The 25,429-nt window shown below is 35.8% G+C and overlaps 1 protein-coding gene and 1 long non-coding RNA gene across 2 annotated transcripts; both read right to left on the bottom strand.

Annotated features, from left to right (window-relative positions):
* Positions 1-506: 506 nt before the first annotated feature.
* LOC138893324 (uncharacterized) lies at positions 507-7,594 on the bottom strand. The gene is made up of 2 exons (XR_011408602.1): positions 7,217-7,594; positions 507-1,034 (listed from the first exon to the last, which is right to left on the bottom strand). It is a non-coding gene; the product is annotated as an uncharacterized lncRNA (long non-coding RNA).
* Positions 7,595-9,584: 1,990 nt separating this feature from the next.
* Positions 9,585-15,166, bottom strand: LOC104089452 (carotenoid cleavage dioxygenase 7, chloroplastic). The gene is made up of 7 exons (XM_009594354.4): positions 14,361-15,166; positions 14,058-14,186; positions 12,635-12,766; positions 11,585-11,869; positions 11,390-11,475; positions 10,321-10,638; positions 9,585-10,043 (listed from the first exon to the last, which is right to left on the bottom strand). The coding sequence occupies exons 1-7, from the start codon at positions 15,112-15,114 to the stop codon at positions 9,795-9,797; spliced, it is 1,953 nt and encodes a 650-aa protein (XP_009592649.1). The 5' UTR covers positions 15,115-15,166; the 3' UTR covers positions 9,585-9,794.
* Positions 15,167-25,429: the final 10,263 nt, after the last annotated feature.

The following is a 25,429-nucleotide window of genomic DNA, read 5'->3' as shown; positions in this document are numbered from 1 at the left end:
CTTTTCTTTTCTCTCAAAATTAGACCACCTATTCTAATTTGAACTAATTTTGCACAATTAATCTAATTTTTAATTTTCAACTAGCAACTACATAATTAACTATATTAAAACTAATTAATTAAGACTAAGAATGCAAGGAAGACGCCAAAAACAACTAATGTATATTTTGTGACTATTATTTTAATCATGCTTTTAACATATGATTAATTGCTAAATGCAACTACACACTAAATGAAAGGTAAAATATTTTTGATGATTTTGATGATTTAAAACATTCCTAACTATGCATGAACAATGCGAATAAATGCAAAACAAATAAAAGAAAAATTCCTAAAATTCTATAACAACAATTAAAATTATTTTGGACTATTTTTAGGAGTAAATTCCTATGAAGGGCAAAGATTAGGTGCTCACAGCTGCCCCCCTTTGCTCGAAAACATGAAAAATTTTTGGGCAAAGATAAAGTGAGCAATTATGAGTAATTTTTGCCCGTTTGATACTCGATAGGAAGCATTTTGAAAAGGTTTGACCGAACATTGCTTCGGAGGTTGCCTACATATCCTTGGCTATAAAGGAATAAGGTTAGTGTAGTTCTAAAAGTTTTGGTAGTTGGAACTACCGAAGAGCTGTGATTACACTGATGTTGCTGCTTGCTGAACTCCTTATTATACCAAATCAAAATGAAAAGGAACTAAACAAGCATATCAACTATGAGTTACAAGATTCCTATCTATAAGTCTTCTGAAACTTGATCTTGAGTCTTGACTGGTCCTTCATGCAGACTCTGATCTGAACCTTGATGCTTGCTAGCTGCAGGTGCAAATTCATTCTTCGATGGCTTTTTCTGATCAAAACGGGAAATGCGATGCTCGTGACTTTAGTCATGTCTTGAGCAGTCGACATCATTTCATCCGCTTCTGCATTTTGGATTCACTTTTTTTTTCTTTTCTTTTTTTCTTTTTATTTGTTTTTCTTTGTTTTGGATTGAAACTTCTTCTTTTGGTCATCTCGAATCACGTACCTCGAGGTAAAACCTGCTTAGACACCAAAACAAACAAACGAACAAAATTTTCATGCCCCAGTTTTCACTAGAAAAATTTCGTGAGTTATTTCTAACAAAACTCTATACTACTTCATTATTAAAAGCAATAAAAGGTTGTGATTGGTGTACTTTGGGAAAACATGATTCTTTGGGAATGTTGTACCTTGCGTTTAAATGATGCCTCAACTAAGGATTGGTGTACCTTATGTTGGAGAAAATATGATGAGGGAATAGTGTACCCTGTACTGGTAAGAAGACTAGGGAGTGGTGCCCATATGTCTAAAATATCATCAACTAAGGAATGATGACCCTATGCTGGAAAAGGAGACTAGAGAATGGTGGCACCCTATGTCTAAAATAATATTAACTAGGGAGTGAAGACCCTATATTGGAAAAGGAAACTAGGGACTGGTGACCCTATGTCTCAAATGACATCCACTAGGGAGTGGAGACCATATATTGGAAAAGGAGACTAGGGAGTGGTGACCCTATGTCTAAAATAATATCAACTAGAGAGTGGAGACCCTATATTGGAAAAGCAGACCATGGAGTTGAGACTCTATGTCTAAAATAACATCAACTTAGGGTGTGAAGACCCTATGTTGGAAAAGAAGACTGGGGAGTGGAGACCCTATGTCTAAAATAACATCATCTAGGAAGTGGAGACCCTATGCTGGAAAGGAGACTAGGGGGTGGAGACCCTATGTCAAAAATAGCATCAACTAGGGAGTGAAGGCCCTATGTTGGAAAAGAAGACTAGGGAGTGGAGACCCTATGTCTAAAATAACATCAACTAGGGAGTGGAGACCCTATGTTGGAAAATAAGACTAGGGAGTGGAGACCCTATGTCTAAAATAAAATCAACTATGGAGTAGAGACCCTATGTTGGATATGTTGGAAAAGAAGACTAGTGATTAGAGACCTTATGTCTAAAATAAAATCAACTAGGGAGTGGAGACCCTATGTTGGAAAAGAAGACTAGGGAGTGGAGACCTTATGTCTAGAATAACATCAACTAGGGAGTGGAGACCCTATGTTGGAAAAGAAGACTATAGAGTGGAGACCCTATGTCTAAAATAACATCAACTAGGGAGTGAAGACCCTATGTTGGAAAAGGAGACTAGGGAGTGGAGACCCTATGTATAAAATAATATCAATTAGGGAGTGGAGACCCTATGTATAAAATAACATCAACTAGGGAGTGGAGACCCTATGTTGAAAAACGCAACTAGGGATTGGTGTACCCTATACTACCATGACTTTGAACTTTTTTTTATTTACTTATTTATTTATTTATTAAGAGAATGAGTAAAATGCAAGAAAGAATTTGGAGAAGACTTCGTTTTTGGAGTTATTGCTACTGCAGAGCTGTTTCTAGCCCTCGCGCAGTTTCTTTTGGTTGCACCTGCTTTTTGCAAAGTTTCTTTTTGATTGCACATGTCTCCTATTTTTCAAACAAAGAACAACTGTTAGTTTGAAATGGTGATTAGTTTTGTGGCCTTGAGTGTGTCAGTCACTTGATCTTGGCCGGCTTCTTTGGATGATAATTTTAACTGCAACTGGTCGTTTCCTGAATATCGATTGCACTTCTAGCCCCGGAGAACCTTTGGCTTTTCCAAACTTTGCCATGACGGTTGGTCGCGTGGGACTTAACCTTTTTCTACTGTATTTTGCCTTTGAAGGCCTTTGACTACTTGCTTCCAATTTTAACTTCAGAGCATTGAGGAACCTTTGGGTTTTCAAACTTTGCCAAGACGGTTAGCCACTCGGGACTTAACCTTTTCAACTTCATTTCGCCATTTTAGGCACTTCAATTTGATTTTCTCCTTCCAAGAGTTTTTGATTTCGAAGCATCGGCCGTCATGGCCAGTCGGGGTCGACTTGATGCCCCTGCCGAGGTTGGGTGCCTTTTTTGCATATTAACTTGTATCAAATAGGAGCCCTGTAAATCAGTATTGCCATCCCTTCTTTGCCTTAGTTTTTGGAACAAAGTTAGACCGAAAGGGATTAAAAGAAAAACAAATAATAGAATGGAAAATGAGTTTAAACAAAAGGTGTCCCTTTCGGGGAACAAAAAGAAAGACTTATCTGGGAGTACATGCGGATTTCAATGAACATGACATGCCTTTTGGACTTGATGCCTGATCCGTGTAAACCGTCCAACTCTCAGAAACTCATCGTAACTTTGCCTCAGAACCGGGAAACCTTGCCCAGGACTATGTCAATGCTAATGGCTGTGAGGATCCTCTTTTCGATCAGTGGCGCCCTCTGCGGGTTTTCACGAGCTGACCTCTTTCATTTCTCTTCTCACCGTCACCTTATAGTGCTCTTTGTGAGTTTTCACTAACAAGACTCTCTCATTTCAGTTTCTTTACTCCCCATCACCTTACGGTACTCGTGAGGGTTTCACCAATAAAACTCTCTCATTTTATTTCTCTCATTTTTATTGCATTAGATCCATGTAAATGTATCCTCCCATTTTGAACATCTTTGCCGATTGATCGGAAGGACTTGAAAAGGACTTGGATAAAAAGAATTTGGATTGAATTACAACTTTGGAACCTTTCAGGCGAAACCATCGCCAAACCATTATAACATCTACCCAGTTTTCACTTTTGGGGGAATGTGAATTTTTATTTTGGTGTGACTGAATCCCAAAGAGAGGTTGCATACGTATCCTTTTGAAATTAAGTCGAACGTAGTTCAATGAACTTTATTTTTGATTTTCTTTTATTTCTTTTACCTTTTTTTTTTCATTTCATTCTTTAAATAACTTTCAGGTTCCAAAGAGGGCAATCAAAGAAAGGGAACCGACTCAAAAGGTTTGCAAAGGGTTGATAGTGTTTGGATTGCGAGCAAGAAAGCCTTCGTCATCCCAATCGGAGCATGTTAAAGTTTTGAAAAGGTGTCAAATGTAATACCTTTTGACTGCATCTGCATTGACAGCTGTCTCGGGGTCATTTTCTTCAATGTCTCCCAAATACAACGCTCACTTCTGCAACACCCTTCTTATAATGTACGGACCTTTCAAATTTGGAGCAAAATTTTCTTCGGCTTCTTCATGATGCGGGAGAATACGTCTCAGAACGAGTTGTCCCGCTTTGAATTTTTTGGGCCGCACTTTCTTATTGTAGGCACGAGCCATTCTTTGTTGGTACAACTGCCTGTGGCAAACTACGGCCATCCATTTTTCATCAATCATAGTCAATTGTTCCAACCGGGTTTTGACCCATTCATTATCCTCGATCTCGGCTTCAACAATGATCCGTAGAGAGGGAATCTCAACTTCTGCAGGTAATACGACTTCAGTGCCATAAACTAATAAGTATGTAGTGACCCCAACTGACGTGCGCACTGTTGTGCGATATCCCAATAGTGCAAAAGGCAACTTTTCATGCCATTGCCTAGAACCGTGAAGCATTTTCCTGAGGAGCTTCTTGATGTTCTTGTTTGCCGTTTCAACAGTGTCATTAGCTTTGGGCCGATAAGGGGTAGAATTACGATGCGTAATTTTAAATTTTTTGCATACCTCCCTCATCAAGTGGTTGCTCAGTTTTGCAGTATTGCCTGTAATAATAGTTTTAGGAATACCAAAACGACAAATAATGTTAGAATGCACGAAGTCCACCACTGCTTTCTTGGTGATGGATTTGAAAGTGACTGCTTTGACCCACTTTGTGAAATAATCAATGGCAACCAAGATGAATCTGTGCCCATTTGAAGCTTTCGTCTCGATTGGCCCAATAACATCCACGCCCCAAGCAACGAACGACCAAGGCACTGACATAGGATATAGCTCTGAAGGCGGTGCATGAATCAGGTCACCGTGTATCTGGCACTGATGGCATTTCCGGACGAACCTGAAACAATCTTTTTTCATGGTCATCCAGTAATAACCTGGACGGAGAATTTTCTTTCAAGGATATACCCGTTCATGTGAGGCCCACATATTCCTGAATGCGCTTCGTTCTTGATCTGTTCAGCTTCTGAAGAATCTACGCACCTCAAGAGATTCAGATCCAGAGTTCTTTGTATAGGATCCCTCCACTTAAAAAGAAACCGCTTACAAGCCTTCTGATAGTTCTCTTTTGATCTCCACTGGCCTGCTCGGGATATTCTTTTATTTTCAAAAACCTTTTGATATCATGATATCATGGCTAACCATCTGGCTCCATTTCAATTGCGTTACGATAACCATGCCTTTCCCGAACCTGAATCTCCAGCGGGTCAATATAAACATTACCCGGGTATGACAACATTGAGTCCAAAGTAGCTAGTGCATCAGCTAGCTCATTGTGGAATCGAGGAATATACCTGAACTCGATGGACTTAAACCGTTTGCTGAGATCCTTCACGTGTTGCCTGTACGTGATGAGTTTGATGTCTCAAGTTTCCCATTCGCCTTGGGTGCCGAATGATTAAATTAAAATCCCCCATGATTAGTAATTTCTGTACATCTAGATCAACTTCCATGTTTATGCCCATGATGCAAGCTTTATACTCAGCAATGTTGTTTGTATAGAAGAACCAGAGCCAGGCTGTGGCCGGATAGTGTTGACATGTGGGCGAAATCAGAATTGCCCAATCCCCATGCCTTTTGCGTTTACGACCCCTTCAAAGAACATTTTCCAAGAATTGGTGTTCTCTGGAATTACTTCAACCGATTTTACTTCCTTGTTCGGAAAATAAGTGCTTAATGGTTGATATTCATCATCGACCGGGTTCTCGGCCAGGTGATCTGCCAAGGCTTGAGCTTTCATCACCATGCGAGTGACATAGACAATGTCAAACTCGGTGAGCAGGATCTGCCATTTTGCTAACCTTCCAGTGGGCATCGACTTCTGGAATATATACTTCAAAGGATCCATCCTGGTTATGAGATATGTTGTGTAAGCCAACAACTAGTGTCTCAGCTTTTGGGCGACCTAAGTTATGGCGCAACAAGTTCTTTCCAACAAAGTGTACTTGACTTCATAACTAGTGAATTTATACAAACCGCGCCACGTGAACCGCACCTACGATTTACAACATGTTTATTATTATTATTATTATTATTATTATTATTATTTGAAGTTGTGGTCGAGTCGCGTGACGTGAAACGCACACTCGAATTGGGGTTTACATATCATGACTATGCCACAGGAACCGTACCCATAGTCACGATAATTTATTATTAATCGCACCTAAAGCAAGCTACGATGTTCAAAATTGTACCTAAACTAACTTGAGATGGCTCGTGAAGTTCAAAGACTTATGGAAGATTATTGTGGAAAAGAATGTATGACTTTGACTATTATGATAAGTCACTAAATATAACTCAATATTAAAAAAAAAAAATCACACTCTGGCTAAAAGAAATTACCATCAATATTAATGAACGAACTAATACATTAGCCTATACAATTGTATCTAATACGTGACCTAACTAAAAAAATACTTGACCCTATCCAAATACTTCAAGCAGCAAATATCAAACAATCTATTTGATAATATGGATACTTCCAACAGAACTTCATAGTAAGAAAAATAGCAGAAAGTTTAAAACAAGCACACCTCTTTGTTCGTTTACTCCACAAAGTTCAGTCCACTCCAAAGGTTTTTTTTAAACCTTTATACTTTCTTTAATAAAATTAGTGCTGACATCTCATAAATCCAACTACAACTAACAATATTAGGAACTTAGAAGCAAACACATATCGAGAGGAAAAAAATAAAGATAATACTGTAAAGGCACTCAAACATTCAACCAAGGTGCTAATTCTTCAAAGCTTCAAAATTATCCGAAACATACAAGGCAACGATAGTAAGAATGAACCTTTAAAAGCTGAAAATTACTTGAAACGATGTCGTAGCTACAGATGCGCGATTGGGCAGCGAAGAGAGAAACAGAACTAAGCTCTTAGATTTCAAGCAGATATTAACACATAATCATATTTAAACAACTTATTGATTTCAACAACAGCAGAGCCAAGTGGGTCTTTAGTTGTGCCCTCATTTATCATATTATTTCGGCACCTTCAATTAGATCGAACATAAAACATGTTTAAACAAACTACAGGACACTATTTCAATCATCCAAAGAAAACTCTAAACTTTTAAACATCCATCACAGTTTCAAATCCGCAACTTCTTCATTCTAATAAAAATGATTACAGAAGGGGTTATGGTATTTACCTGTTACCGATGAACAAATAGAGGGAAACCAAATAAAAGTTTAATAGAGAAGGAGAGGGATGAAGCTCAGCAACAGCAGCAGAGAAAATAACAGCACATTAAGTCCTTTGAAATTCAAAATACTTTTTAACCAAATCAGCAGCATCGAAGCCAAACCAAAAAGAATTGAAGCAATTTTGTTTTTTCATTTTTGTTTGAAGCTTTTTGATTTTTTTGTTTGTTTCAGATATGAAATCTAAATTTTGAATTCCATAAATTATTTTTAGCTCTTTTCATGTGAGATCTCTGTGAAGGAGAGTGTGTGCGTGTGTAGATGGGTTAGTGCATATGAAAACCAGTAGGAGAAGAATGAATGTTTTGAGGGGTTTTGGAATTAAAGGGCGGCTAGAGTTTTTGTATAAAGGGAGAGATGATCTCTATCTGGGATAGATGGAAAAGAGAGAGACGACGTCGTTTTGGTCTAAACGACATCGTTTAAGAACTGGGCCAGGCGGGTCGGGCATCAAAGGCATTTGGACGGGGCTGGTGAACTTGGGCTGCTAAAATCTTAGCCCAAAATACTTTAAATGTCGAAACACCCTTTTATTTTCTCTCAAAATTAGACCACCTATTCTAATTTGAACTAATTTTGCACAACTAATCTAATTATTAATTTTCAACTAGCAACTAAATAATTAACTATATTAAAACTAATCAATTAAGACTAAGAATGCAAGAAGACACCAAAAACAACTAATATATATTTTGTGACTATTATTTTAATCATGCTTTTAACCTATGATTAATTCCTAAATGCAACTGACACACTAAATGAAAGATAAAATATTTTTGATGATTTTGAGGATTTAAAACATTCCTAAATATGCATGAGCAATGCGAATAAATGCAAAACAAATAAAAAAAACTCCTAAAATTCTATAACAACAATTAAAATTATTTTGGACTATTTTTAGGATCTCACTCCTTTTGAGGTTGAAGATCCCAAAATAGGGGTTGATACGGACGACACTTGGAGTGCTTGTCATCCTAAATAGCTTGCTTTGCTACTTGTAACTGGTTCAAAACTTTCAAAGGTAATATGCTTTCCACATCAGCATAGAACTTGGAATTAGTAGCCTTAATGGAAGTTGATCTGGAGTTGATTTTCTGTGAAGTCATTTCGATGTTCTTGAACTTTAGTGATTGAAAAGTTCAGATGAGAGGTAGAGATTGTCCCATCGGGAGTGCCAGAATTTGTAGACAATAAGTTTGCGTCAAGAAAATAATCGAGATTGAAAAATATTACAACAATCGTAGCATTTGATTTCAAATAATATGGGTGTACAATCTCTATGAATCCTCTGATTCTTCTTTTTCAATATAAATTTAAGGGCCTTTGAGCTTGATCTTGAATTTGAATTTGATTTATCCTTTGCGGACGCTTTAATTGTTGCCACGAATTTTATCACGAACAAGTAGCCTTGATCTTGAATACTTGAAATTTGTGTTTGAAGTGCTTGAATAATGCTTGAACACTTGCAGTTTGCAGAGAATTGTAGCCTTTGATCTACGAGTTCCCTTGTGTCTTCTTGTTATAATTTCTGATGTCCTTTTCTGAGTTATGAAGACCCCTATTTATAGTTGTAGGAGGGAAGAGTTGTGATGAGAACAAACTCTTTCCGACCAATCAGATTGCGGAGTGACAAGGCCGCATTTGATTGGCCAGAACATGTTACTTGCACATGTGGCACGATTTTATTGGCCTTTTAATTTGACTTGGCATGCCTTGTCATTTTGAGACGTGGCACGATCCCATTGGCTTTTTTTGTTTGACTTGGTGTGCCACGTCATTTGACACGTGACACCAAACTGGGCCTCTAGGAAGATGGCATATCGGGCCTAATGAAGTGGACTCATCATTTGTAGCCCAATTAAATAGGCTAGCCCAATAGATTTAGACTTCTTTATTTAACCCATATGTATTGGACATATATAATTAATTCAATTATATTCGCGCATAATATTTATTTGAACCGAAATATATTTAATTGAGATTAAATTCAAATTTCTTATGGATTTAAATTCAATAACATTTCATTGCCTACACAAGTGTATGGGTGTTTGTTCCCCTTCATTTCTACTCTAGCACTCTTATTTCCAGTAGACTTGTACATTTGTACTTAAACTAGTATGCATCCCTATTTTATTACTACCTATTGAAAGCAAACCCCACCCCTTCCCAGTTCCCAGTACAAAAACAATGAAATTTTAACAGTTGCGTTGTTTGGAGTTGGAACATAAAGTCCAGTATACAGCTACACATTAGTTTCAAACCAAACGTCGCATAAAGTTAAATGCATATGAAGCATCAGAAATAATAGAATCGACATTGTTGGAACTGATCTTCTTGATTCTGGTATATACGAATGAACTATTTTACAAAATAATCCTGTAATTAGGATCTCTAATACTTTTGAATAAGCTATATATTAATAGACATGCGTACATTTTATTCTTTCTTTTTGGTAAAGATGGACATGTATACATGAAAACATTGTTTGGTGAAAAAAAGAAGAGGAGTTCCTCTTTGAAGCTGCAGCTACCTTGAGTTTTTTGAGTTCCCAAGATTAACCATGTTATCCTCCAGCATTGACCAAGAATCTTTGCATTTGGATTCAAAATTTGGTAAATTCCCTTGGCCAGTGTTGCTAGGAGCCCAAAAGCCATGAAAACCAAGTGGGAAATTCAAATGTCTTGGGACTTCAAGTCTTGCAACCACTTCATTCTTCTCTCCAATTATTTGTGCATCCAAAATTACAAGATAGCACCTTTGTGTTGACACTGCATACTGCAAATTTCCACATACAAAATCATAAGAATACTATAGAAGTAATGCTGAAGTTTGTTATAAAAATTAATGTTTCAACTTTTATATAATTCTTTTACACTACTAGGTCACTAAGTACGTGTAGCCTTTCATAAACTATGGGATTAGTCTTTGAAAAACAAGGTAAGTTTACATGCATGTTACAATAGATTAAAATATCCTGATTGTGTAAAAATTTTACGTTATCAGTGTATGTAAGTTAAATGCAAAAATAATTAATGATGATCTAATTGCTTACTTCAACCACAAGAAGGTATCCATCATCTTCTGTAATTCCTCTTGGGATAAAAACAGGTTCGCCAATGAATCTCCTTCTACCAGCTGACCACTTACGGACTGATTTATCAGCAGTATTTAGTTTCACAACTGTGTCAAAGGGAAAATGTGGCAGTGCTTGGCGAGAACCAGAAGAAGTTGCTGCATAAACATATTCATTTTTCTTGCCAGAATAGTCTGGATTCATGGCAGGGAAATCTGCAGCTTTATTCCACTGAGTGTTTAGGTCATTTACTGAACTTCTTGTGCAATTCCCATTTGTATCCAAGCTTATGGATACCTGCAATATATCAAGATTGCCACAAATGTGATCATTTTGGCTGTCCCAGTTCATGGCCCCATTCTTGTAGTATGACCCATTTAACTATTTAAGTATGACTCACATAAAAATGTAATGTAGCCTGCCTTTTTATACACAATCAAATTAATAGTATGTTTGGTCTAACTTCTAAAATAACTTATTTTGAGAAGTGTTTTTCAAAAAAGTATTTTCGCTATATAATTTGAAAAATACTTTTGAACAACAATTAGTGTATGTTTGATAAAGCTTTTAAAAAGTATTTATAAGTGTATTTTTCTCAAAAGTGCTTTGGATTGAAGCTACTTTTTTCTATTTTTCAAAAACTGTTTCTACTTCTACTCAAATACATTTTTTTCCTTTTAAGAGCTTGGCCAAACACCTTAACTTTGGAGAGAGAAAAAAAATATTTTTGGCCACACAAAAAAAAAATACTTTTGGCCAAAAATAACAGGCTATAAGTTAAATTTGATGCATGTATTGACATGCACGCTCAGATCATAGAAGAGTAGATTTAACTTATAAATACTGATAATATAAATAGTTCTTATAGTATCATGTGTAATTTTACTTTAATAGGTTAGACTAGTTTATCACGTTACTAATTTCACTTATTACGAGTAGTTACTTGTAGTTATCTGATTTGATATCGGAAATATTTCTGCACACTAGCATTATATAAAAAATTAACTCTAAAAAATTCCTAGACAGTGGCAGGAGGGGGAAAAAAGACCTGAACTAAGTGCGGCAGTAGCTTTTCTTCTCCTTCTTCTACATTCATCATTGAAGGATCAAGTTTGCCACTTTGCCAATCGTAGCCTGGAAACACATGGAGCAAAAACAAAATTTCCATTATCTCTATTTTATTGGGAAATAGCAGAAACTAAGGGCATCAATTGGAGGAGCTAGTGTTACTAGTAGTATTTACCAAACATTTTCTGGAAATTGAACCATTGATAAGAGCAACCAGAAGCCTGAATTTGTATATTTACATTTCCATTCTCATCTTTTTCTTCAAAGGCATTTCCAACATGTAACACCCACATTTGTGTAGGTGCTTCTATAGGTTTTCTCCAGTCTCTCTGTACAATATTATTGGTTTGATTGTGATCAGAAAATCTGGGCAGCAAATAAATGGGAGATGTTGCTTTGCTTGGATTTACTGATAATGCAGATATCATTGGCGACAATCCACATACTGCTGTCATTGACCCTGCACTTCAATGAATAAGAGATGGAAAATCCAATCGATTTTGCTCTCCTTAGAAAATGATGTTGTTGAATACAATTCCAATACAGAGACAGTTAAAAAAAACTTTATCTTCATATTTAACACATAAGTATGAATAAGAGAAAAAACTAAAACATGAGTCGTTTTTTAGTTCTTAATTGAATTGATCATTCTCTAATGTATATTTATACATAGTCAATTAAGCGATCGAATTAAGTGATATCACCTTTAGCTTGTATTAAGCTTTTATTTATGAAGGACACTACTACCATAAGGCAGAATTTAGTAAAAAAGAAAAGTGATATCTCACTATATTATATTATATTCCTTCTATTTTTTAAGTGCTGGGCATTGATAATCTAAAAATTTATGCTTCTGGGTCCTATGCATATCTGCACACAGATTTCAACGTATTGACATCACATTCTTGATTAATTGTGATTTTATGAAGAGCTAGAGGTAAGAGTTATGATCTTTAGTACTATATCAGCAAGCTCGATAACCTAATTAACTTTGTATTAGTTCACTTAACTGGAAAACTACACTTTTTTTTAATATTAAGATTTTTATTAAATAAATTTCAGAGAAATAAAGGTAAACTAGGACATCGACCTAATTACCTTAATATAGTACTCCTATTTAAGTCACCCAATTTGTGGTTCAAGCTTTCATTATTTTTTACTTTCAAAATTTGAGATCATAATAATTTGAAGTTCTGTGGTAAAATCTAAAGGTTAAGTTAATTACCAGGAATATCCAGCTTGATACGATTTCCAAACAATATGTAGTGAGTATCTGTAAAAGCCCAATCATGGATCATTAAGTGGTCTGGTATGTCGAATTCCTGGCTTTGCAGCAGCTGGAAGTTGGAATCAAATTCTGGAGAAAAAAATAAAACCAAAAGTATCGATCAGTATTAGAAACAAAAACAAAGAATGAAACAAAGAACAAACATTAACATATGAAGTTGGATCATTGGAAACATAAAAAATTATACTTGGATATTCCTTAGCTCTTTGTCTTTTCTCCTCCTTGTTTTAGATGAAAGACATCCATTTCGTATTATGCCAATCAAGGCTCTAAGAATATTCTGTTTATAAAGGTTTAATTAATTGTATGTATTGATAGTATAATTTTTTATATATATATAGTCGGAACCTCTTCAATAACAACATCCTCATATATCAACCATTCATTATAAAAGCCAATTATTTCTCGGAACTAATTTTTTATATAATATTTTACCTCTCTATAACAACTTTTTACCTATTAAAAGCAACATCCATCTTTATAGCAGACTCTTTGTAAAATTATCCATGTAGAATCTCTAATTATAAGATCACCAATAATAAGTTGAAAGATTTTGACATCAACTAACTGCTACTAGGATTGAGATAGAAAATTCAACTGTTAACCTCTTAGATTAACTTCAAGGCAAAGCTATTATATATACTTTTGCTGAAAGATTGGACATCTTCGCTAATTCAAGCGTTATATTGTTAGTAAGAGACCAAAATCTATGAAACAAGCTACAACTACAGAGTTTTTTCATCAATCTTAAAATAATTTAATCTTCTAGTAGCTTTAAATATGTATACTTTAGAGTTTAAATTTATCTTTTGAGTATTTAAATTTAAATAATTTTCTTATCCTTTATATGTAACACTAAAAAAATTAATTTTTGGATAATTTTTGTTTATAACAGCCAAAATATATTTAAACGTCAAATGTTGTTATAGGTATATAACAGCCATACTATAAAGCCAAAAAATATTGGAACAAACGATGTTGTTATAAAGAGGTTTAACTATATATATCTATATATATATATATATATATATATATATATATATATATATATATATATATATATATATATATATTAGTAAGACTTTTAAACTTTTTTGGGTGCATGAAAAAGCATATAGGATTAAAACCACTAATTGACCCCGCGCCCACACACACGAAAAAAAAACTCTTTTTTCTGCTGCTTAACGGTGAAAGTTATCATGGAAACCTAAACTTTGAACAAGCACCAAATATTAGTGCAATGGATACTTAGTTCTTATAAACATTTTTTCTTTAATTCTTTCCCACTTAAAGACTTTGTTTACTTTCTAAGACTAAAAAAGTAAACTAAAAATCAATTCAAGTTTATAACCAAACTTACCGTAAAATGTAAAATTACTCCGAGGGAGTAACATATCCTCTGCGTTGCATGACGCGATCAAAAGTCTGTTTCTACGAGCATCAATCTTGTAATGGGACAACAATCTCTTTGGAGGCATCTTAAATACCCCTGAAAATACCCACCAAAAATATAATTTACCACAAAACTCAAGCTTATAAATTATAAAAAAAAAAGGACTCTGCAACAATGAACAAAAGTCAGATAACTTAAACTACACTAATAGTATACACGTTAGTTAGAAGAAAAAAAATGTGTTTTAGTATTAGCACTACTAGTACATACCATATAATATGGGTTTCAAGATTTGAGCTGCAACATCCAAAAAATCACCATTAATTAGTTTTTTTTGTTCTGCTAATGATTTGCAGTTGTTGATGAGCTCAAATTTCCCAACAGTCTTCAAAGTCTTAGAATCAATCTCATAAGGATCACCACCTTCCCACAAGCAAAACAACCTACCACCCCATTGTAACACACTAGTATTAGCCACATTCTTCATAACCTTAGTGTTACCAACCATCTTCCCACCTTTCAGGACCGAAAACGGGCCCCGGTGAGTGAACCGCCATTTCCCGGTCACTGGGTCCCGTTCCTCGGCCTGAGCCTCCGTCTCAATGTACCTAGCCATGAACTTAACCTGACCTGAACCACCATCTATTTCAAATGTCCTTAGGTAACCATGGCCATCTAAAGGGTGCACTGTGGACCCATGATCATCGGCGAAAAGGCCCGGCCCGGTGAGATAATACTTCCCCGAGGGAAAATCGGTCGGTATGGCGCCCTCAACGACCCGAAGGGTGATGGGTTCAGTGGCTTCTGAACGTTGGGACACAAAAAGGAATTGATAATCCCAAAAGGCAGTAATTGTATCATCAATTTCTGGTACTGGTGTATAAACTTCATGAGTTGGTGATGTAGTTATTGTTATGGCTCGTGGTACGTGGCTTGGCAATGTTATGTGGCTCGCCGTGGACGGCAACTTTGCTGGTGGCAGAAGTTTTGGAGGAATAATATTATGGCAAGCTTTGGCCTGCATTTTGGCTAGCTTTTGTTTTCTAGAGGGATGGCAGTGATACAAATTAACAAGCCATCGAACTACCTATATATAATATGTAAGTTTACATCACCCTCAACCCCACTCCCCCGGCCTTCCCTCCCTTGCGGTGGATCCAATGGTGGAATTAGAAATTTGATTCGAAATATAAAGACAAAAACATACAAAAGAGTCAAGATGATTCATATATATTATTTGTAATATGGCCATTATTTTGTCAAACGGAGTCTATCTCAGATAAGCATAAACATCTTTGTAAAGTATAGACTTTGTTGGCAATATTCTTTGGGACCCAAAAGTATTGCATTGTGTGTTGGACATCATTTGCACAAGTTGTATATCTTCTTTTACACCTAAGAGGTCAAGACTTTTTTGCCTATAAAAGGGAAGACCATTAGTTCATTTTAGACACACCAACAATACTTGTCTTCAATTCTTGTTTCTTCCTTTCTTCCTTTATTAAGAGTGTTTTGTATGAGAGTTAAGTGTTGGGAAGCACTTGTGTGAACCCTTTCTTTGGAGTGATCTTGTGAGGTTATTCTCTTAGGGTATTTGGGATTAATTAGAGTGTTTACTCTAATTTTGTACTCTCTTTTGTACTTTTATTGTTATAGTAAATTGCTCCTCTCCGCTTGTGGACGTAGGTCACTTTGACCGAACCACGTTAAATTTGTGTCTTCTTTATCTACTTTAATTGTCGTTGTTATCAACTTCCATTGTCTTTGTTATTGTCATTATACCGTTGTTTTACTAAATTTCGCACTACCCGGATTCACGATCCTAATATTATTTGCACATTGAAAATAATTTTGACTATAATTTCACGACGAACCCTCTTGCACCCAATAGCTCCATCACTGAGTGGATCAAACTATGTTCTAAAAGAAAATATAATATACATTAAGTAGTAGCTAAAAATATATAAATAGTAGATATACATTTTAAAATCTACTCGTGTTAGTTACTTCCTTCGCCCATCTTTACTTGTCCATGTTTGACTTGTCATACCCCTTATGAAATAATTAATAAAATAATAATTTTACTATATCACCTCCAATTGTAATATGTTGGAAAATAAATTGAAATTGATTAGTAATACTTAATAATAAGGGTAAAATAAATATAAAATGATAAAGTATACCTTGGCCTTTTAAATTAAACAAGTAAAAGTGAACATAAAAAAAAGGGCAATTTCGCTCACTAAGCTCCCGCTATGCGCGAGGTCCGGGGAAGGACCGGACCACAAAGGTCTATTGTACGTAACTTTATCCTGCATTTTTTGCAAAAAACTGTTTTCACGATTCGAACACGTGACCTCCCCACGTTTCTTTTAAAATAATGGATAGGTAAAAATGAACAAAGTGAGTAAAACTTATAATTAAAATTTGGATTCGTTCACATCACCGTCCCAAGAGAATTAAAAAGAAAAGGTACTCATTTGGAGTGGGTGGTGGGGGAGGAAACAGTCAAAAGCTTTCTTTTCGTTTGGCTTCTATTTCATTTTCTTGGCAATGACGAGTTGTCCTATGCTTTGGTAAGATCGTATGGAATTGTAAAATGTCTTGGTGGGACTATGTCACCACATTCAGAATTTGTAAGTTACTATAATATTTAGACAATTAAGGTGGTGGGCCTTTTATGCCTCTAACTTTTTCTTAATTGGAAGACAAGCTCCTATTTGCTTATTGTACGAGCTGAGTGCAGCAACAAATATTACGGAGTATATTGTTTGTTTGTTGTTTGCTACCTTTCTTCAAATTTCAAGGAATATGCCGTCTTGGTTAAATTAAAACACTTTTGCGGGATTCCAAAGAGAGCTGCATAAATTTCTCCTCTTTTGGCTTCTATATGATTGTACACCTCTATAGTGTAATGCTTCTTTTAACTATCCAAATCTTATAATTTATAGTATACGGATAATCGATAAGAACTGACATACACATAAAAAGATGTATATAAAGTTTGAAATATGATAAACCAGGTACACGATTATAATTGGTATCTCAAACCGAATCGGAAAACTGCACCAAACCGAAAAATCAAACCAAACCGATTAAAAAATCCGACTAGGTTTGGTTTGACTTAGTTTGGTATTGAGTAAAAAAATTTGAACCAAACCGACATATAAATATATATATATATTTTTAAAACTTAATATTTGAATTTTCTTTAAAAATTTAAAAATATTTGAGATTCTCTCATGTGTTAACCTTGAAAGCGTACATTGACAGAAAATTATTGATAGATGACTAAGATAATACCTATCATGTGTTACTAACAAAATTCTCCCGAATATTTTAATAGATCATATGTTAGTCAATTTTTTTAATACTTATTAAACATATATTCACTTATCAAAATTTTATCTATAACTTTAACAAAGTAAGATTTGAATAATATTCATGTAACAAAAAAATCTGAAAACCCGAAAAATCCGACAAAACCGAACAAATCCAAACCGATATAGTTGGTTTGGTTCGGTTTTGATAAAAACCGAACCAACCCGGTCCATGTACACCCCGCACATAGATTATATATAATGTGTGTGGAAATAGTCTTTTTAGTGGTAGAAGAATCAAGTATCTTTCAAATTTGCATAATGTTGTATATGTGTCATGATAGATTATATTGAGTAATGATGAATCACTATTATATTGTGTTGTCGTACAAAATCAAAGTTTTGCATGAAAATGATTATAATGATGAATATATCACTTCCATTTTTTCTTTCTTTCTTTGCCAATTGGTATATACCACATTCAACCCAAGTAGGCCAGAAAACAAAAAATCATCCAACCTTATGCAAGAGTAATCATCACATTGTAGAATATACTTAATTCCAACGGCCAGTTAATTATATTTACAAGTACCCTTAGTAGTAATAATAGTGACATTAGTGCACCATATATATAAGCAAAAGGACAATTGATCCATGATTACATCACACTACTTAGTACTAATACTAATATACTATATTATTATGCATAAATATTGATACCAATATGAGATGTCGTGGTTGATTCCATCAACATAATGACAAAAGAGGGTCCACATTGTTTGTTTCATGGCCGTCTAATGAGGAATCTTTGTGATTTCATGCATTCATCAACTTCCACCATTCTATAATATAATGAATTTGAACTACTCCTAAAAATATAAAATACATAGGACCTTTCCAAATTGGGGTTTGTATTGACTAGGGTCCAATCAATGTTATGTTCCAATTGAGTGGATCTTGGGTTGGTGGGTAGGACCATTTTTTATAAGGCTTTCAAGAATCAAGGGCAACCATATTGGAGACGAAGTGCACATTATCATTTGCTTTGGGCAAAGTCTTAATTTAGTTTACACCCCCTTGCTTCTTTAATCATACATATTTGGTGCCATAACATGAGGAGAAAATGATTTCACTAATGAGCACATACACACTTTAATTTCTTTTAGAAAAGTAAAAAAAGAACTATAGTTTTTTTGTTCCATATTTTCCCTTTGAACACTAGGTGAGTACAGAGAAAAAAGAAGCAACTTAATGAAAGTGTAATGGAGAAATTAAGGAACGTAGGCCTTGAATGGAAAGGGTTTACTGCCACAAGTATAAGCGGATCAAGTGAGCAAAGGGCAGTCCGGTGCACAAAATATTTTGTGTTCACGCAAGCTTCGCGGACTGACCGTACCCCAAGGGATATAATGTAGACAGTCTATCCTAATGCAAGCATTAATGGCTACTTCCAATAATCAAGTGAGTGCAAAGTACAATTGCATACACTATCTAGCTCTTGGTAGCTGTGGTATGAACTCATACTTATAGTTTTTAATAATTATTTAACTTATATAGAGAGTTCTAGTAAAATTTAGTAAGTGCCTATTTGAGGCGAAGTCCAGATTTTTAATTTATGGGTGAACCACAATTCTTTTTTTTCATGGAGTTCTAACTAAATTATTTGTATATATTAAATAAATTTTAATACAAATACAAGGTTTGAGCCAAAGTTAATGGCACCACACATGTTGTCAAGACATATTAGATAAGCCTTTTTTTACTACACTCTTTTGAGTCCACCTAATTTGAATCCGCACGGTGAAGTAACTTAAAAAAGAAAAGAATTTTATAAAACTATGAACTATGAAGTTTCCTTAGCTTATGTTTAATTTTTGAAAACCAATCAAAGATTAGATGTGAGATTTTTATTGTAAATAAATAACAAATGAAACAAAAGCTGCAACTCAATCAACTATTTGTAGCACGTATATTGTGATTATTATCTTGCATTAAAACTTAGTTTTCAATAATTTATGATTATTGTTGAGTTGAATGGAGCTCACACGAAGAGGCCCAATAGTTAATAGTAGTATTAGGCCCAATATGTATAGCTGGCCCATTCTTACTTACTTGTATTAGGTCCATTCATTATAGGACATTCTTTTATCTCACGTTGTACAGATTTTACAGAAGCAATGAAATAGAAAATTCTTCTATTTTCTCTCTCACACACATCACCCGATCTAGGGTTCCTTTTTCATTTCATTTTCTCAATTTCTACAAATGATCAGTGTAACATGATATCAGAGCGGGATAATTAGAATAATCTCGGACACAGCTATCGTCTGATCGTACCGTTGGACAGAATTTGGAGATTTTTTCGGTGTGGTGATTTTCTGGCAGTGAAAATTAGGTTTTTCTCTCTGAATTTTGAATCCAACATTCGAAACCTTTTATCCTCTTGATTTTAAAGACGGTTGGTAAATTCTCTCACTTTCCTCGTTTGCATGTTCGATTTGGGTGATTTCTAAGGTTTTAGTACTGGAATCAATACTGATTTGGGTTGTATATATTTTACTTGCATCATTCTACTGATTCTACCGTTGTATTTTACTGCTGTATATTGCTGTCCACAATGAGTATTAACATAAATCTAACTGAGGAACCTCAGGCTAATATGACCGGTTCTGAAGTATTTAGGAATTTACTCTAGATCCATCTCAGCCTTTCTATGTTCACCCATCCGATAGTCCTGGTAGTCAATTGGTCACTATTCATTTTAATGGGACTGGTTTCATCCTCTGGCATAGTAGTATATATATTGGCCTCTCTCTCAGCTAAAAACAAACTAGGATTGATTACTGGCAGGATACCTCAACCTCAGCCTCATTCTCCCTATTATCCTTTTTGGGAGCATTGCAATAGGTCAAGGCTTGGATTACCAACTCCTTGACTAGAGAAATTGATGTAAGTATTATGTGCTTCAGCACTGCTAAGGAAGTCTGAAAAGACATAAATGATAAACATGGTCAGTCAAATGGTTCCAAATATATACAGACTCAGAGTGAAATTAGTAGTACTTCTCAAGGGACATCTAATATAGCTAGCTACTTCACCAGAATGAGGAGTCTCTGGGATGAGCTCAATTCTGCCTATGTTGGACCAACATGTTCATGTGGTGCACTTCCTAAGTTCTGAGGACCAATATCTATTCCAGTTTATCAGTGGGTTAAATGAGTCATATTCCACAGTCAAGAGTAGCATTTTAATGATGTCTCCTTACCCAACCATCAGCAAGGCTTATTCAATTCTACAACAAGTTGAGAGTCAAAAAGAGGCTAAGTCCATAGCTCCTTGTTTTTCAGCTGATTCAGCAGCATCATTTTTTGCTTCCTCTAGCACTTCTTCTTCCACCAATAGACCATATCATCAAAGTGTAAATTTTGAGTCTAAAAGGCCTACTTCTCCTGTAACTTGCAAATACTACAAGAAACTTGGGCATAGTGTAGACAAATGTTATAGAATTCATGAGTTTCCAATTGATTTCAAGTTCAAGTTCAAGAGGTCTGCTGCATGTGTTCAAGTGGGGGATTCTTCTCCAAGAAACTTGGTTCCTACTAGCACTAACAACAATTCTTCAGACTATGCTTATAGGTTTAGCAAGGAATAATATGAACACCTCATGACTCTCTTCCAACAAGCAAATCTTTCTCCTGGTTATCCTTAATCCACTTCTCCTGGAGAAAATATTAGTTTTGCCAACTTTACAGGTGTGTGCAATCTTCCTGTATGTGAGTTTCCTGCATTAAATTCAGTTATGCATTCTTTGTTTGCTCAGTTAGGAAGAATTCCTTGGATTTTAGATTAAGGTGCCACTAATCACATGACTCCACACAAACAGTTTTTTCACAACCTTAAACCTTTGCCATCACCTTACCTAATCACCTTACCAAATGGATATAAAATGAAAGTTATTTCTACTGGATCTTTGCATCTTAGGTAGGATATAATTTTGCACAATGTTCTTTTGGTTCTTTCCTTTCAGTTCAATTTAATCTTTGTACATCAACTCCTCTATCAACTAAAAGGTCTAGCATCTTTACCAGTTTATCTTATTTTCTACAGGGTCCTTCTCTGAAGAGGCCATTGGAAATTAGTAAAGCTGCTCATGGGCTCTACTTTCTACTCCCTGATATGGTTACTCCTTCATTTTCTCCTAATATGTCTTTTCCTACTGCTTGTAATTCATTTACAAATGTCGATTCCTCTTGTAATTCATCTAGTACTATCAATAAAATTTACCTGTTTTGGGATCAAAGATTAGGCCATAACCATATGCCATTTCACAAGATGAAATCTATCCCATGTTTATCTACTCAAGTGTCTTCTAAGCTCATTTGTATGTTTTATTTGTCATATGGCTAGGCAACAGAGACTATATTTCTCTGATAGTCATATTCATTCAATTATGCCTTTCCAGTTAGTTCATATAGATGTATGGGGACTTTACTACACTAATACATATAATGGTTTTAGAAATTTCATCACTCTGGTAGATGATTTTACTAGAATCACTTGGACACGTTTATTGTCTTCCAAAGATAATGCCCTCTCTATAATCAAAGCTTCTACTATCATGGTCAAAGTTCATTTCAAATCATTTGTCCAATCTTTTAGATCAGATAATGCCTTTGAATTAGGTAGTAGTGCAGAGGCCTTGTCTTTCTTTGTTGACAATGGTATTTTATACTAAACCATTATACCTCATACTCCAAAATAAAATGGTGTGATTGAAAAAAAGCACAAACATCTTTTGGAAGCATCCAGAGCTCTCTTGTTTCACTCAAAACTTCCTACTAAATATTGGGGTGAATGTGTGTTAACTACAACTTATATCATCAATAGATTATCTTCATCTGTTTTGGGCAGCATTACTCCTTTTGAAAAATTGCATGGGTCTCCTCCTGCTTATGACCACCTAAAATCCTTTGGCTGTCTTTGTTTTGCAACTACTCCTAAATCTAGAAGAGACAACTTCCAGTCCAGGCTATTGCCTATGTTTTCATGCGTTATCCGTTTGGTAAAAAAAACTATAAGTTGCTTAATCATTCTAGTCATTCTGTATTTTTTTTCTAGAGGTGTAGTTATTCGTGAGCATGTATTTACCTATTCCTCCTCTTCTTCTTCTATCTTTCCTTCATCTTCGATTCTTTTTGAAGATTTTTCTTCATGTCAGTTCTCTACTCTTCCTGATTCTCCTCCTTCCACACTTGCTCCTGTTGCTCCTTCTACTGTATCCCATGCCTCTTCTTCTGAGTCTCTTTCTGATTCATTTCCCTTTTCTCTTCATCCTGAAAAACCACTTGTTATGGATGTTCCTTCCTCTAACCCCCCTTTTCTCACCAGTCCTATTCAACCTCCTAACATTTTGCCCGTTAGGCACTTTACCAGGGTCTCCAATCCTTCTTCCTACTTGTCAGACTATGTTTGTTCCTTTGTTCTTCCTGCCACCAATGTATCTATAAATTCCAAGGTTTCAACTACTGAGCTACAAATGCATGAACCTCAATATTATCAGCAGGATGCTTACATCCTGCTTGGCAAGAGGCCATGCTAAAAGAATTTTAAGCTCTTGAAGTAAGCTACACTTGGGATATTGTTCCTCTTTCCCCTCACAAGAAGCTTATTCCTTGTAAGTGGGTGTATAGGATTAAGCAAAAATCTGATGGCACTGTTGAAAAATACAAAGCCAGGTTGGTCACAAGGGGTGACACTCAAAAGGAGGGGATAGAGTATAATTGTCACGACCCAATTTCAATTTAGGCCGTGATGGCGCCCAACACCATTGTCAGGCAAGTCGACAGTAATCAAAATAGCGGTTTCCCGTTTAAATAAATTTACTAAGAGGATACATTTCCTTATTTGTTGAAATGATTTAGAAATTTGTAAATGGGCATAATTAGACGGGAATAACAAGCACTAATCAAAATCAAGTAAACAAATCTAAAACCATAAGTCTACTAGAGTACGTGCCAAGACCTAGTGTAACAAGTATGTGAGAAATCTAGTAGAATATACAAAAGAGTACTAGCCGACTGTCAAAAAGGAAATAGACAGAAAAATAGAGCATAAGAGAGACCCCGGCTGCTGCAGGACGACTCAGAAGGCAGCTCACCATGAAGTCTCGAGATGGGGATCAAAACTGCGCACCAGACTGGTAACCAGATGCACCTGCTTCAAATCCTATACAATTAAGTATATAAGTGTAGCGTGAGTACATAAACAATATGTATCCAGTAAGTATCTAGTCTGACCTCGAAGAAGTAGTGACGAGGGGTCGACTCCGACACTTACTAGGGCCAACAATATGATAATATGAAATTCTAATTAAACATGATATATATATAACAATGAAACTCAGAAAAATAAATAACCGAACAATCTGTCACCATATTTAAGAGCTCAAATAACTTCTTTCATTTAAAACAATAAATCTTTCGAATAATGAAATTAGCGCCGTTTAGAAAAGGGACTTCCAGTCCTATTATCACGTACAAAATTCCACCGAGGACGTTCGGCCTGATCCAACATAAATATAAATTGTGCACTGTCAAGGATCGAACTGCTCGAACCATAGATGCATCTATTAACCTGCCGATACGAACGGCCCGCTTCCATGAGAGTAGTAAAAAGAATTACCCCCGCTCGCAGAATATACTTGCGACGCGGTCAATTATAAATTATCAATAAATCATAACCCTTTCTTGATTCTTTTCAAAATAAAGACAATTTTACATTGAAGCTTTTAAATCCTTAGAAATACTTGACTTAGTTTCATTCGATACAATTAGCAAATATCATCAAATAACGGTGTCCACAAAACATGGTGTAAACCTAGAACTACCCGGACATAAACAGGAATAGTAGCTACGTACGGACTCTCGTCACTCCGTGCGTACGTAGCCCCCACAAATAACAACACATATTAATTGAGTTCACCTATGGTGTAAATTTTCTCTCACAAGGTTAACAAGAGACTTACCTCGTCTCAAGCCTACTTCCCAAACTCAAGAATGCGCTCGAACCTCCGATGCCAAATGACTCGGAACTAGCCAAACATTACATAAATCGATCAATCTATGCTCAAAAGTTCATATCTCCACTATCAAAGTGATTACCCAATCTAATTTGCAATATTCCTAAAATTCACCCTCGGGCCCACACGCCCGGATTCAAGAATTGTTTGAAGAAAGTTGTTACCCATGACCTTAAGTACATAATATATGGTTTTCACTAAGTTTCATAATCATTTTCGTGGTAAAATTCTATTTTTATTAAACCATAGGTTACTCACCTAAACTCATGATTTCTACCAATTTTCATGTTGAAATCTACCCACAATCTATGTATTAAACTCACATCAAGGTAGGAACTACTTACCCTTAATAGCCAGGTTGAAATCTCTCCCTTTTGAAGCTCTAAAATCGACCAAGTGAGTAAAGAATGAGAGAAAAATGCTCAAGTCCCGTATTAAATGAAGACTCTGCCCCAGCAATTTTTGCACTTGCGGTGCATTGGCCGCATCTGCGGATCCCGCTTCTGTGGAAAAAGGGTCCGCTTCTATAAAATTGACTAGGCCGACTGGGGTCGCTTCTACGGACGGGCTCCCGCTTCTACAGTCCCGCTTCTACGAAAAAGTGGCCACGTCTACAGAACTGGGCTGCCTTCCTTGGGCCACATCTACTAGGCTAAGCTCGCACATGAGAGCTCGCACCTGCAGCTGGCCAACCGCAGGTGCGGTTATGACAAAACTGGGGAGCTTCAGCTCCCGAAATGGTCCGAGCCTCGTCCAATCGAGACTCGGGGCCCCCGGGCCCCGTCCAAACATACCAACAAGTTTGGAATCATAAAACGGACTCGCTCGAACTCTTGGAATGCCCGAAACAATATTAAAACTGAGAATCGTGTCCGAAAACCAATTGAACCCAACTTAAGAACTTCGAGTTCTTCAATTTACTTCCAATGCGCCGAAACGTG

This window comes from Nicotiana tomentosiformis, chromosome 1, assembly GCF_000390325.3.
Source record: "Nicotiana tomentosiformis chromosome 1, ASM39032v3, whole genome shotgun sequence".
Classification (NCBI taxonomy): Eukaryota; Viridiplantae; Streptophyta; class Magnoliopsida; order Solanales; family Solanaceae; genus Nicotiana; species Nicotiana tomentosiformis.
Note: the sequence above shows the minus strand (reverse complement) of the source record. Positions and strands in the feature narration are given on the sequence as shown.

Coding starts and splice junctions, on each gene's coding strand:
- LOC104089452 (XM_009594354.4), bottom strand. CDS start 15,114: ATGCAGGCCAAAGCTTGCCATAATATTATTCCTCCAAAACTTCTGCCA. Junction 12,767..14,057: donor GAGTAATTTTACATTTTACG/GTAAGTTTGGTT, acceptor TTTTTTCTCCAG/AATTTGATTCCAACTTCCAG. Junction 10,044..10,320: donor GATACCTTCTTGTGGTTGAA/GTAAGCAATTAG, acceptor GGAAATTTGCAG/TATGCAGTGTCAACACAAAG.